The following is a 16,177-nucleotide window of genomic DNA, read 5'->3' as shown; positions in this document are numbered from 1 at the left end:
TAGACTAATGGTTAAAAAAATTCACACCGAGAATTTCAATTGATAATAAAATGAAAAGATAGCAGATACCCAGGCAGTATGGAAGATCCAGATAATTCTAAATGCATCCCTCTCTTCCCTTCAATTTTCATGAACAGCAGATTATCTAATTTATTCAGAATTGGTGGAAAATATCTGCTGTCATAATCCGATTTTTTAATGAGTTTCAGGAAATAATACACTACATCTATTTTAGAGCTTACAGTACATTTAATTCATATAATCAGAAAAGTCATTCTTGATAATCAAATAAACAGCTTATTTTGTCAGAATGACTTTGGTGAAGATCAAGAGTATCACTGCCTATCTATCTATCTATCTATGTATTTATCTATATATGTATATATATTTTTTAAATCTGCCTGGAGACTTCCCTTAGATACTTTGGGAACTCTGGATTCTATAATTTTTGTTTATTAATTTTACCTTTCCCTATAATCTGGCTTTTTAAGCCCTTTAATGGTCAACAATGGTCTTTATTTCCTTCTCATAGTTTGTCTAATATGTTTATGTTGTAGTATCTCATTTGTTGTAGTATGCTATAGTATCTCGTTTGCTCTAGAATCTAGGATAGATAATAGTAAGAATCTGACCATGCTCCAAATATATGAAGATTCTCTAAAACTTTAGATCAGTTTTCTTTTAAAACTGATTTTTTGGGAAACAAAATGGATTTTTATTTTGTTTTTTAAAGATTTATTTATTTATTCTAGAGAGAGAGAGGGATATAAAGAATCTTTGCTGAGTGGTGGAGCCTGACAGGAGGCTCAATCTAACAACTCTGAGATCACAACCTGAGCCCAAACCAAGAGTCAGATGCTTCACTGAGTGCATCACCCAGGTGTCTACACCCACAAACTGGATTTGTAAATAAAAAATATTAAGATAGTTTGTATAGCACATTTATATGAATACATATCTGAATAATTTAAACTCAAATTGACCACATCCTTGATTGTTATAATCCTGGGTCAGTTCAATCAAAGTTTTATTCAAACTCTTTTTAAACAGCTTTGTTTCTAAGATAAAGTCATAAATGTAGTCCCTGATAAGCAAATTTAGTGTCAGGAGAAATTAGGAAAAAAAAAATGCAATGAAAATGGTAGTCACTTTATGTAATTTAATATGGATTTTATTATGAATCATTTGTTGTTATAGAGTTATTGTCCTGTTTGTTAAATTTATGTTAAAAATTATTACATTCCTCTTTTTATCTTTTAGTTTCACAGTAAATATATAATGCATAGGGTGTTATATTATATTTTAGCATACTTTACATGCCAGGGGTTAGAAATGTGTGCCACACATCCTGGACACTTTCCATTAGCAAGGGCAGCACCCCCAATCATTCAGTCTTTGTGTTGATGGTAAATTGAGACTCTGAACCCTACTAAAGGGAGTCAGCTGTGGAGTTGAAGGTGCCTTGCCATCTCTTGTCAACTATATTTATAAATATGAAATTGGTCAGTTATGGTCTACCTTAATACTTAGGCAGTTATGTTCTTTACTGCTCAAATGTAATACCTGAAATTATAAAACTCTTAGAAGAAAACATTGAGAAAAGTCTCCATTAAGTTCTTGGAAATGATTATTTTAGGTACAACACAAAAAGCCACAAGTAATAAAAGCAAAAATAAGCAGAAATATATCAAACTAAAAAGCTGTGCACAGCAAAAGAAATAACAGAGATAGAAGGCAACCTATGGAATGGGAGAAAATATTTGAAAATTATATATTTGATAAGATGTTAATATTAGGGTCAATATTGAACATATACAAAGAGCTCATACAAATCAATAAAAAAATAAAATTGATTTAAAAAGGGGCAGAGGAGGGCCACCTGGGTGGCTCCGTCTGTTAAGCATCTGACTCTTGATTTTGGCTCATGAGGTCATGATTTCAGGGTTGTGTTGGGCTCTAAGCTGGGCATGGAGCCTTCTTAAGATTCTCTATCTCCCTCTCTTTCGAACCCTCCCTCTCTCTGAGGGGGGAGAATAAATAAACAAATAAATAAATAAAAAGAAGCAGAGGATCTGAATAGACATTTTTCCAAAGAAGACATACAAATGGCCCACAAGTACATGAAAAGATGCTCAACATCAGTAATCATCAGGGAGATGCAAATTAAAACCGTAATGAGATATCACCTTACACCTATTAGAATAGCTATCACCAAAAAAACTTGAGATAACCAGTGTTGGCAAGGATGTGAGAAAAGGGAACCTTTGTCCATTATTGGTAGGAATGTAAATCCACTATAGAAAACAGTATGGAGGTTTCTAAAGAAGGTAAAAATAGAACTAACAAATGACCCAAGAATCTCGCTGCTGGTTATTTAGCCAAAGGAACTGAAAACAGGGTAACAAAGATATATCTACATTCCCATGTTAATGACAGCATTATTCACAACACTCAAGACATGGAAACAACCTAAGTGTCCATCAACAGTTGAATAAAGAGGATGTGACATATACACACATATGTGTAAATATGTTTATATGTATAAATATCTGTATTCAAATGCATCTTTATTTATATATTTGTATTTACACATATGCATATTATATCACATGCAATGCATGCATAATATATTAGTATATATTAAATATTTTTTATATCACAGGCATATGTAATATTATACAGACTTAAACACAATGGAATATTATTTAGTCATGACAAAGAATATAATCCTGCCATGTACAATAACTTGGATGATCCCTGAGGACATTAAACCAAGTGAAATAAGTCAGAGAAAAACAAATATTATGTGAGATCACTTATACATCGAATCTCAACAATAACAAACTCATAGAAACAGACAGTAAATGGTGTTTACCAGGGATGAGGGGTAAGGGAAATGGGGAGATGTTGGTTAAAAAGTACAAACTTTCAGTTAGAAGACAAGTAAAACCTGAGAATAAAAGGCACAGCCTGATGATTATAGATAATAATACTACATACTTAAAAGTTGCTAAGAGAGTAGAGCTTAAATGCTTTTGCCAGAAAAAAGAAATGGTAATTAGGTGAAGTGATGGAAGTGTTCATAATACTATGGTGGCAATGATATTGCAGTATATAAGTGTATCAAATCAATGCATTATATAATTTAAAGTTACATAGCATTAAAAAATTAAAAATAAAGTTATATAGTTTTATGTCAACTCTATCTCAGTAAAGTTGGAATCTATCCTCTCTTTAGCAACAGTTTTTGTATTAAACTCTGCCTCAGCAACAGTTTTTGTATTAAAATTATTATTAGTTTCTAATTATTACTGTTAATGAGGAACAGCTACAGCATGGATACATTATATAATAAGACCAAAATTGTAATCATTAGCATTCGTCCCCTTTATACCATCCTTAGCAAAAAGCTTAAAGTAATAAAAACACTGACTGGTTTTGAGATTTTATTTCTTATCCTAAGTCACTGAATGCATGATATACCAAGTAGGTTGGTAAACAAAAAAACAAAAACAAAAACAAACAAACAAACAACAACAGCAAAAAAACAGTCTCCAAATAATACACAAATTGATTCAGTGATGAATATTCCAAGAATAAGTAACTATGAAATAAAAAAAATTTTGAAAGGGCTACTTTTTGTCTCCAAAATGTGCAAAGGTTTAACCAGTTGAAAGCTGATTTTAAGAATTTCTGTCCCTGGAATTTATTTTATGTAAGTAAATAAAATATCTAATGTTTTAAATGGTGTCATGTATATGATATGCATATACATAAGAAACTAGCAATGCTAATTTGATTCATTATACTCAAAATAAGGGGATAAGAGACATATTAGGTGTCATTTTTTGCTCATTTAAACAGTCATTATTTGTTTTATATTGCTTTGTATTATTTTACTATGTGTGATTTTCTCCCCTAATGAATTATAATATTTTTAAAATTATGGTCCATGTTCTATTGAATTTTCTAATTCACAAAATCAAACACACTACTTGGAACAAACAGAAGTTTAATAATGTTCACCGAATCACTGGAAGAATTCAAATAGTCCTATATAGCTGATTTGTTGCTGTTGTTGCCATCATCATTGCCATTACCATTATTGACCTCTTCTCCTTGGCATACATATATGAGTGTGTATGGTATAGGGGAGAAGGAAAAAGTATTATAATAGAGTCACAATAGGCTTTTTGATAGCCTTGGCCAAATTTGCTCCTAAGAACCTGTGATGCAGCAGGAAATAGCTCTTTTTACTTCTGAGGACTCTCAAAATCTAGAAAGCACTTAGTAATTCATAAGACCATAATGCAATTTTATAACAAACACAATAGTTTGTGAACAGCACACAAAATTAGAGTGACAGATTCCTAAATCAAGGTAAGTAGGGAAGAATTTTGATTTCTCACACACAGAAAGGGGGAGTGAATTCAGTAAGAATGGCTATAAAACTCAGAATCCATATGTGTAACTGTGGTTGGATCAGTGGACAAGTTCAGTTCGATACCTGAGAGTGATTTGCAGCCATGTGGGTTATCAGGTTGTATTTCATAGCCATCTGTACAGAGGCACTTGTAGGTCCCATATGTATTGATGCACTGCTGGCTACACGGAAATCCCAAGGAGCATTCATCAATGTCTACACATGTTTTACCATCATCCTTCAGTTGGAATCCAGGCCAGCATTTGCACTGAAGAATGAAAAACATTCATAATCAATTCATATCATTGTCACTGTCCTTTCCTATTGGATATCCCTTTAGCATGATTCAAGAAAGAAAATCATGTAAGAATAGGTAATGGCAAGTCTTTTTGTGTCCAGTGATTTTAATAAGAATTATGTACATTAAGTAAAGCTAAAAAAGAATTCTCCCAAATACCTTCATTTGATCATCTGAGGTTGGCAAAATTAGAAAGATTCACTGACGTCATCAGACCCATGTGGCTCTAGCATGATGATGACTACAGCACCCGTCAACTTCTTTTGTTCTTTTTCTATTACATTAGATTGTCTTTTCAGAGGACTTTAACAATCGTTAAGAATTAACCGTTACATGGACCTCTGAAGATCACTAACCTTGTTGCATGTGTTATTTTATCAGAGCCTTACAGAAATCTATGATGTGGATATTACTCTTTTTAGTGAACTGATGAGAAACCTAGAGGCACAAAGATGAAGCTGTCTGGATAAAGTCAGGGAGCTGAGACTATCTGTAACACACAGCAAGGCTCAATTAATATTTATCTACTGGGTCTGATTCCATAATCATGTTGATATTGTCTGGAGAAATAAATAACAGTAACAATTTCCCCACTATAAATTAATCAATTTGCATCATCAAATCTTTTCTTCAGCATCTCTATGATGTACTATATGAACCTTTGATGACGATAAGCAATATTGACTAAATGGCATGTAAATTCTGAATACAATGTCACACCATATATGTCTTTGTAGTCCTAAAGAAGTAGCATGCTGTGATCCTGTGATCCATCACTGTCTTTCAGGTCTGTACTCATTTCCTGCCAAGTACTATATGAGGATTGTAATTACACAAAATGAACCTATAATTGGCCAAATGAGTACAATCATATTAACTTTTACAAACACTATTTAGCACTCTTTGAATAAAGGAATGTGCAAATACTGAGTAAGCGAGTTAAAAAGAAACCCTAAATTGTTAAGGGTAACTAGTATTCAAGAGTTACTCAGCGCAAACATATAATAACCTCAGTCATTTATCTGAAGGTAAAGATGATGGCAGAGCTTTGTATCTATTGGGAAAATATTAGAGATATATGTGCGCATTATTAAATAGTCAGCAAACAACTGAGTTTTTTAGGTACCAGATTCATTACTTGGGGAAGAGGCAGCATTATCTTCACCTGAAAGGGCTCTACGGAGAATTAAATACTTTTTATTAAGTTCTTTTATCAGGAATGGGTCCCTTTAAGCTCTCAGCACTTTCATCATTAACAATTTACACCAAAAATTAGCTAATAATCTTTAATATTTTTTTTTGTTTTGCTTTGTTTTGTTTTAATCTCTAGGACCCACTAGCAAGCCAGCAAATCAAAGCAAAAGCCATAGCTTGATTTTCCATACTCTCCTCATCCAACTCTTACTTTATTTGAGAACATTCATCCTGCTACCTGATTTAGGAAGTCAGGACAATTGGTGCTTTGTGATGGCAAAAGAAAGCAAGATGCTTAATGTCACCTAAGTGTACACTTAAAAATGGTTAAAATGGTAAATTTTATGTCAGGCATATTTTACCACAATTTTTAAAAGAAGTAAGTTTTTAAAAGAAAGTGAGAAAATGACAGGATACAAAAAGTTATCACTGAAAAGCAGTGGAAAATAAGTCATGCGGTCATGAGGTTGGGAAACCAGAGAGCCATAGTCTGACATAGGACAGTGTTGAATTCAAAGGACACTTTAAGGACAAGTGAAAGGAATTTTAATAGACTGTACTGAATTCTTCTCAAAGAGTATTATAAAAGGAAATAAACAGTGTCCTGGTTTTAATGGGATTTCTGGAAATCACTTTGAATGGCTAATGTGAGGCTTATAGAACTATTATATCAAAGAGACAGCTTAGATAAAAAACATATTTATGGAAAATCAATTTCTTAAAGTAAAATTGGTAGAAGTTACCAAATGTAATATACATTTCTATAAACAAATAAAATTAGAATGTTTAAGGTTATCAGTAGCTTTTAAAATAATTATTTATTGAAATAGAAGATTTTTTAAAAGATAACCAACAAAAACATTTTTTTGTTCCTAAATAACCCAAAGGCCTCAGTGGGAAATCCTACTAGTCTAACTTTCATAAGTTGAATGGAAGAAACTAATAATTATTTGCATTTTCAAAGATAAAAAAGGAGAGATTCACCTACATTTAATAGAAAATAAATTTAAAAAATTTTCACCTTCATTTATAAAGAAAAACAATCTTTATGAAACTGAGATTTATATATATTCAATACATCTTAATATTTCTCATCATTAAGAACAGCTTCAAATTGTCCTGATTTGTATTAAGTTTTATATAAGGTCCTACAGCTACTAGAAAGAAATACAGGTACTCAAACTTTTCCTGTTGCATTCAGAGAAGTTTCTTGGCGGGTTTTTAAGTGATATTTGGCAAATATTATTTTATTCCTAATATATATACATTAAAACTAATTTCTCTCCCAGAGGTACATTTATTTTTACATGGTAAATTATACTTTACATCAAAATAACATCCTTGCTTTATTTAAGTAAATGTTATTACTCCCTCTTGAATAGTTAGATACATTATATTTATTTTGTAACAAACGTGCAAATTGTTCACAGTCCGTAAGATCTACATCTTGCTTTTGTAAGCAATTTTCATTTTATTGCAGATTTTGGAGGAGGATTTCTTTTTTTTTTTTTTCTTTTTCTTTTTTTTCTTTTTTTTTTATTGGAGAGAGAGCAAGCACAGGCAGACAGAATGGCAGGCAGAGGCAGAGGGAGAAGCAGGCTCCCTGATGAGCAAGGAGCCCGATGTGGGACTCGATCCCAGGACGCTGGGATCATGACCTGAGCCGAAGGCAGCTGCTTAACCAACTGAGCCACCCAGGCGTCCCTGGAGGAGGATTTCTTGTCATGTTCTACAGATATCATGAGAAATAGTTTATTGGGGATGCCTGGGTGGCTCAGTTGGTTGGACGACTGCTTTCGGCTCAGGTCATGATCCCGGAGTGACGGGATCCAGTCCCACATCGGGCTCCCAGCTCCGCAGGGAGTCTGCTTCTCCCTCTGACCTTCTCCTCGCTCATGCTCTCTCTCACTGCCTCTCTCTCTCAAATAAGTAAAATATTAAAAAAAAAAAAAAAGAAATAGGTTATTGGATGGTTTTCCCCATTCAATGGAGAGAAAAACTCACAAACTGAATCCTCCCCCCAAAAATATAGATACCTTTTGTTGTATAGAAGGCTTTTTACTCAATTTCTTATCAACAAATTATCATGAATATAGATATGTGTGTGTGTGTGTGTGTGTGTGTAAAATTTCAGCACAATATGTAAAATATTTGGATTGAAATTTTATTTAAATCTCTCACTTATGATTCTAGTCTTAGCTACTTGAATTTTTATATTGCTCTTGTTTCCCTAATAGATGCTTTATTTTATTCATTAGTTTTGACATGTGTACATATTCAAGAACACTATTCATATCAATTCTGTCAGGTATACATATAGACTTTCTGAATGATTAAATATGTTGTCTATTTTAATTAGAATTCTCACTTCATTCTATGACTCCTTTCTGAGAAGTTAAGGTGAAAACACTGATTTTAAAAAAAATTATCAATAAATAAGTATTTCTGTGTAACATGTCCTATAAAGTAATTAAAACAGATTTAACATGGCATTCTGGATGATACCTATTTCTACCATAGTCGTTTTCTAAACATGGCATTTCTTAGCACGAGGTACTTCTTATATGCAGGCATTCTATTGCATTTTATTTTTTCATTTTAATTTTTAAAGATTTATTTATTTATTTTAGAGAGAGAGAGAAAGAGAGAGAGAATGGGGGGAGTAACAGAGGGAGAGGGAGAGAGAGAATCCTTGAGCAGACTCCTTGCTGAGCACAGAGCCCGATGTGGTGTTCCATTCCAGTACCCTGAGATCATGACCTGAGCTAAAATCAGGAGTTGGATGCATAACCAACTGAACTACCCAGGCACCCCACATGAAACCATTTAAAAAGTATTACACTTCATTCTGCATGTTACGTCAAAAAGTGACCACCTTATATTCTATAATTTTTAGATTTCACCAATGTTGTTACAACAGATTTAAATACATTCAGGATAAGCATAAAGAGCTCTACTTTGAAATTAATATCTTTAGGTAGATAGGCAGATACAGATTCTATGATATATACATTCTTTATTTCATATTATATGCACAGGTCTAAAGAACTATTTCTAAACTGGGAACTGTAATTAAACTAATTATCTCTAATAATTCTATGACACACTCCCTAATTTTTCAGGAAACACATCTATTTTGATTGTGCCTAAGTCACTGGTAATACTTTTTCTGCTTCATTGGGTTTCAAAATATTTACTGCCAAAATTAATTACTTGATACATATTCATCTCATTAAGAGTTATTTTGGCTCATTTGTCTTGTTTCTTTTTACCTACAATACAACACTTGTGAGTACATGTGTGTTTTAAGTATGTAATTTTAACCAAATCTTAATACAGTATTTGGACAATTTTTTTTTGAACAAATATAGTTTTCTTAACGTTTCACTTTTTATCTCTGTTTTTGCAGAGGGAAAAATAATCATGGTAGTTCTCTGGTTAAATTTATACACAATAATATCCTATCAATGTAGTTAAGTTAATCATAATACCAGAAATTCAGAGATTCCAAATGGCAAAGTGGTTGTTTGGCTAAATTTACCACTAGATAGGACTGGCTTGCCATAGAATGTTAAAGTTGGCTGGGGAAAAGGTACAATACCTCTGCAACACCGAAATATTTTCTCTAGCATGCTTTAAAGAAAGCCATTTAGTAATTGAACACTACATCAAAAACTAATGGTGTACTATATGTTGGCTAACTGAACATAAAAAAAAAAAGACATTTAGCTACAATTTAACCCTTTTAGTAATGAGAAATGAGGCAGCTCATTCCAATGCAAAGAGAGTACTTTAGAACACTTTTCCTCATATTGAACAGAATCCGCTTCCCAACTCATAATTCCAACCTTGGAAGTAACTCAGACTAGGTCTGTTCCCTAATCCAGTATTTCATATATTTGAATTCAGTTAATAAGCTGTCTTTGCTCCAGGCAAAACTTCTTCCAATGGCGTGTGTCCCAGACTCCTTATGCTTCTGGATGCATAAATTTGTATACACTACAATTTGTCAAGGTTCCTCTTAAAATGCCATGTCCATTAATGCACATAGTATTCCAGGTGTTAACTGCCCAGTGCAGAACACAGTAGAATAAAATCTAATCTCGGTAATGGTCTTAACTGGCATTAGACTGCCTCTGTGTTTTGTAGGAGCACATCCGATTGCTAATTCACACAGAGCTATTGCTCAGTTAAAAACACTGACTTTCAAATGAATTGCTCTTCCTGAGATTTTCCCACACTTACATAAGCAGTGTTAACCTAATGCACAGCTTTCATTTAATATTATGCTCATTTGCATCCTCCATTCCAACATAATGAAACAGGAATGCTTTCAAAAGCTATTCCTGTCAATCAATGTTGTCAGTGAATCACACTCTTCAAGAAAATAGTGCTAACAAAAAGCAATTAGGATATTAGGCATGATTTATTTTTAGTGTACCTGCACTCAGTCCTAATAATTGATGAATTCTATTTTTTCTTCCTGTTTATATGAATAATATCATATTATCCAGTGTTGTGGTAAATAATTAGCCCATTTCACTTCAAAGATGGGAGGAAGAATGAGGGAAGGAATGGGAACTTAAGAGTTGCATACATATTTGTGTGCTATTAACATGGCAATATCTCCCTAAACACTGGTTTTCCCTTGCTTTATTTTCTCTTTTATATTTAGCATATATTGAAAAACACTTTGACATTTTTGTCTTTCTGAGTACATTTTTACAGTTTTTATATCACATTATTATTATGAATTGCTTGTATAGATACTTTTCATTTAAGTAGTTTTACTTAAAGACATCATGATGCATTCTAAGTATTATAGCCATATCTGATTGAATGGTATTCATTATCACAAATCCAATGTATCATGTGATTTACTATTTTTGATGAGTACCTACCTTATAACTGACTGGAAGGTCCTGACAATCTTGAGAACATCCACTGACTTTCTTACTCAAACATTCATTTATGTGGCAGTTTCTCTCATCTGAGCCATCGCCACAGTCATCCTTATTGTCACAAAGACCTCCACTGGGAATGCACCTGCCATTTTTGCACATAAAAAATGAACTGTTGCATGACTGTTCTGGAAAAAAAAAATAAAAACAAATGGAACATAAAGAGCATGCCATTGCTTTATACTACAATTGCTGAAAACATTCACAAATGTGATAACTTATCTGTCAAAAATTATAGTGAATATATATATACATATAAAATCCTCTGTAGTATAGTATTTTATACATAAAATATAAAAAAAATCAAGGGCAAACTGTACTTTCATGTTCAACACTTACTGAAAATCTTCTTTTGCCATTGAAATTAGCAACCAAAATAAGCACCTATAGTAAAATTAATGAAGTATTTCTGTCTTCATCTGTATTGTAAAGAATTAATTCAAAAGTATAATGATAGTTTGACATTTTCCTCAAGCCATAGGTCTCTGAGAAATTATATGTCACTAAAAATTACGAATCTAGAATAGGTAGATATTCCTAAATTCTTTTTCTTCTTGGAAATATAACACTGACATTTTTAAGTCAGGGCATAAAAAGGACATTTGTGGTGAATAATAGTTGTTCCAAATATAGCTATGGAAAACGAGTTTAGGTTTTGCAGCTACTCATAACCTGATGACTTGAACATTACTCATTATCATACATGATAAAAGAAAGCCTATTAGCATGTAAAGTACATGAGAGAAAGGTAATTAGGTTTATTTTAAATATATGACTATGTATTCAGTCTCTAGAATAGTGAAATGATAAATAGACCAAGTATAGGTATGTATATATTTCTGTTTAAATGATATGCAATATACTTCATTTTGCCCAAGTATTACTGATACAGGCTTTCTCTCAGTAAATCTCAACTTATTTTGTTTGAGTTTTCAAATAGGTCCATATAAAGAAATTATTTTCACATAAAATTAAGTATTAAGAAAAATGGCTTTTTTGAAGAGGTCAAGATGATGGATTCATTAGGTTCACTGCCCAAAATCTTCATATTTTAGCACAGATTTAAATTTCTAAAACTTGCTGCAAAACAGAGTTGATTACTAGGATCTTTCATGGTGTCACTTGTAACATCACACACTTAATTATTTGCATTTCTTTTCATTGAATATCATACTAGACTGAAGTGAAAATCAGAGTCACAGTTTTGTCATTGAAAACCAATTTGGGAATAAGTATAATATTATATATATTTTTGTACCTGCACTTTTGCACTTTGGATTTAAAGGTGCTTCATCAGAATGATCAGGGCAATCAAAGTCTCCATCACACTGCCATTGAGTATTTAAGAGACATCGTCCATCAGCACAACTAAATTCTTCTGCATTGCACTGTCGGTATCCTAGAGACAAAGAAATAAACATTCTAATTCATGTAACAAATATTAAATCTGCATTCCCTAACATTCACTATACCTAATTAACAATGGGAGTTACCCATATCTCCTACGGGAAATGTTTCTTATTCCTTTAAGGGACAGTGGTCATACTTGCAAGAAATATTTGTGGTTGAGAAGTAGGATTAAGGCCTAGGAAATAAAATAAAAAACAAGGCAATCTTATTGCTTCTGGAAGAGGAAACAAAATGCAATACTCAAGGATACTATCTCTGTTCCCCTATTATCTATATCCTAAAGAATTCCCTTTGAATAGAAAACAAGAAAAAAGCAGAGCACCTGGGTGGCTCAGTCACTTAAGCAGCTGCCTTCGGCTCAGGTCATGATCTCAGGGTACTGGGATCAAGTCCCACATCAGGCTCCCTCTCCCTCTGCTTGCCTCTCTGCCTACTTGTGCTCTCTAGCTCTCTGTCAAATAAATAAATAAATAAATTTTTTTAAAAAAAGAAAACAAGAATAAAGCTCTTAATGTTTTTCAAGACTAAGCTTGGTTAGGTACAGTACCAGAACATATGGATGAAGTGATTCCAAGTTATAATGATAATTCTCAGAAGCTGTAATGCCGTGTTTATGTTTGGAAGCAGCATTGAAAGCGTAAAGACATTGTTAAAATGAAAAAAAAAAAAGCCAATTTATAAAGCAATAAGCACAGAACTATTATAATTATCCTATGTATTGATACTTAGAGGCATTAAAAAGCTTTATTCAAATCACAGTACCAACCCGTCAATTTTTAATGATCATATCTATGCCTGTTTGTAAGTAAAACTCATTTGATTTTGACTATTATGAGTTTTAGATTGAATTTTTGCTAAGTTTGTTAACAATAAAACTGTCATTTCTATTAGCAACTTTCGGGTAAATCTGGTAAATATTCTACTTTTGAAGAGAGGGAATAAGATCTGCATGTTAATTAACAAATAAAATTCCAATCAAAAATAATTCAACAATGATTATATAATTGAGATTTTTATCATACTGAATAGCAAAACTACAAAGTTCTAAAGTACCTACAGTTTCGCCAGTCTTTCTTCCTCTCTGCCCTGCACTAGTTCATTCTCAGTCAAGAGGTACATTACATTCAAGTTTCTCCCAGCCCAGTAACAATAAAAATCCATCTGGGGTGCCTGGGTAGCTCAGTCACTTAAGCTGCCTATTCTTGATTTTGGCTCAACTCATGAACTCAGGATTCTGTATCAAACACCTCTCGGCCCGCCTCGCCCACCCGCGTAGGGCTCCATGCTCAGCAGGGAGAGTCTGCTTAAGGATTCTCTCTCTCACTCCTCCCTTCCCCCTGCTCATGTGCCCCCCCCCTCTCTCTCTCTGTGTCTCTCGCTCACTCTCTCTCTAATAAATAAAAATCTTTAGAAAGAAAACAAAAAACCAACCACATAACTCTTAACTACACATGATTCTCCTTCCATACAACCCTACCCAGCATTCCCTTATTTATCTCCAGTTCATCCTCAAATCATTCACATTCATTTCTACAACTTCTACCTTCTGAAATTCCTCTCAGAGCTAACAAATACCAAGTGACAAGCATCAAATTCAAAGGAGCCTCGGACTCCTATTTCACTTTCCTGTAGCATTTGATGTTGTTGAGCCCACTAGCTTGTAAATAACTGCCTGGTTTAATTTTTACAACTCGCTCCCGTGGCATCTGTCTTATTTTGTTTCTGTTGTTCCCTTGTATCCTTCCTTCTGTATGAAGAAGGCATCTCCTGTTTCATCCTAAAATATTGTGGGTGAAGCCCCAACTTCAATCTTCAGCCTATTGTTCTCCTCTTTTCCTTTCTACAGTGTTAGGTGTTCTCCTTTTTTGTCATTTTTGAATATCAGCTTTATGCCTATGGTCACCAAATTAATCTTATTTGTCCTGATCATACTTCTGGTCTCTAGAATTAAATTTTCAAACACTCACTGTATAGCTTCATGTTGATTATCTGATTAACACTCATATTCAAAACATCCAAAATTAATTCTTTTTAAAATTTCTCTTCTCCTACACCAGCAAAACGTGGCCCTTAACCTCCCATGTTCCAAATCTCATTAATGATGTTAACACCATCCACCAAGTGATCCAACCTGGAAACTTTCCTTTATCCTCCACATCTGACTGTAAATGAATTCTGACCCATTCTGTTCTTTCCATTCCAACATTTCTGCCCTGGCTTCCCATCACCTCATTAATCAACATAACTATTGCAATAATCTTTTATCTAGCTTATTTTCACCTAATGGCTCCCCTCTCCCAGGGCAATATTTCATCCACTCTGCTGAAAAAGATGGGTCTGAAACATATTTTGACTGTGGCATTCTCAGTTTCAAAGGTGTGTTGGCAACTGAGAGCTAAAATAATTAACTACAAATTCTTTACACTGTATTTCAGACTTTTTAGAATCCAGTTTCAACTTTCTAATTTCAATTTACCTCACAAAAGACAAATTGCTATTCTTCACTGATGTGAATTTGTAGGCATTTGTAGACATACATAGAACTTTCTATGTGTCCAGAACTGTTCTAAGCACTTCACAAATATTAATTCATTTAATTCTCTTAACAGCTCTAAGAGTTAAAATGTTACTATATATATTTTTTACAGATGAGGAATTTAGGGACAGAAAGGTGAAATAACTTCAAAGGTCACACAGATAGTAAGCAGTAGAGCCAGGATCTAAACCCAGGCCATCTGCCTCCAGGGTCTGTGCTTTTAACCATTGTGTCATTTTATCTACCATCTAAATATGACTTTCTTTAACATTCCCTACTTCTGTTCTTTAGTGCTTCAAAAATTATTCTCTCAGCTCTGATCCCATCTATTGTGATTCTTAGTCCCATCTGACAATGTGTGCTATTATTCTATTTGATTTTCCTGTTTGTCTGCAAATTCTTCTAGTGGGATCTCTATCTCATTCATCTCCATATCAACTGAATAAGTGTCTAGCAGAGGGAAGATATTCAATCAGATATAACTCTACTTCAGATTTACATCTTGAGTTATGATGTACCTTGTAAAATATCACACTGAATCCATGACTTTATGGTGAGATGAGCATAAAACATGGTATCCACTGATTTCAAAGAGATTACTATCAAAGACCAAGGCTGTAGACACAACACAGGAAGGACAACAGAGGGCACTAAATCGACTGCCTTTTATGATTATATATGGATTTTATGGCTTTTCATTTTATATTTATTCATGTATGCATTTAAGGATTTTGAGGTTTTTTAACAAAAAATGCTAGGTTCATGTAAGACTTCAATTTCAACTAGGAATTTTTAATGATTTTCACTACAAAAGTTACATATGTATTTGCATATACATTACACAGGTGATGGTCAGATAAATATATATGCAATGACAAGATACATTTCATCATAATAAAACTTAATTTTAACAAATAAGTGCACATGTAAACCGTTAAGGTGAAAGAAAAATGTTAAGTATGCAGTTTCTCTGATAATTGTGAATTCTCTTAACTTTTTTCCTCACTCAAATATTTGATTTGGCTAAAAGAATGTACTAGGTAGCCATATATTGTCTTTAAAGTTTAAAGTAGTTTCAATCAAAGATATTTTTCTAACCATTTCCCCATGTGGTTCCTAATAAGAACACACCACAAGTAGGCATGCTCTTCAAATCAATGTGTAACTATGCTAGAATGTAAAGAGGTTATTGTGATACTTCTATGAATAACTATGTTAACATGCCCTTAATGACATTATGAGTTATCTTCATCATTTATTTCTATATTTCTTTTTTTTTTAAAGATTTTATTTATTTATTTGAGAGAGTGAGAGAGAGAACAGAGGGAGAGTGAGAATAAGAAGCAGACTCTCCC

General features: G+C 33.2%; 1 protein-coding gene across 1 annotated transcript in view; it reads right to left on the bottom strand.

Moving 5' to 3' along the window:
• Positions 1-16,177, bottom strand: part of LOC111140884 (LDL receptor related protein 1B) — a 1,957,146-nt gene that overhangs the window by 260,500 nt on the left and 1,680,469 nt on the right. Inside the window, exons 55-57 of the mRNA XM_022493131.1 lie at positions 12,135-12,275; positions 10,817-11,004; positions 4,508-4,691 (exon numbers count right to left, since the gene is read on the bottom strand). Coding sequence (XP_022348839.1) covers positions 4,508-4,691; positions 10,817-11,004; positions 12,135-12,275 — 513 coding nt within the window. The remainder of the gene's footprint in view (positions 1-4,507; positions 4,692-10,816; positions 11,005-12,134; positions 12,276-16,177) is intronic.

This window comes from Enhydra lutris, unplaced genomic scaffold (genome assembly GCF_002288905.1).
Source record: "Enhydra lutris kenyoni isolate GAN:26980312 unplaced genomic scaffold, ASM228890v2 scaffoldscaffold1, whole genome shotgun sequence".
NCBI classification, from domain to species: domain Eukaryota; kingdom Metazoa; phylum Chordata; class Mammalia; order Carnivora; family Mustelidae; genus Enhydra; species Enhydra lutris.
The sequence above is the reverse complement of the archived record's forward strand: the minus strand, read 5'-3'. Positions and strand labels throughout refer to the sequence as shown.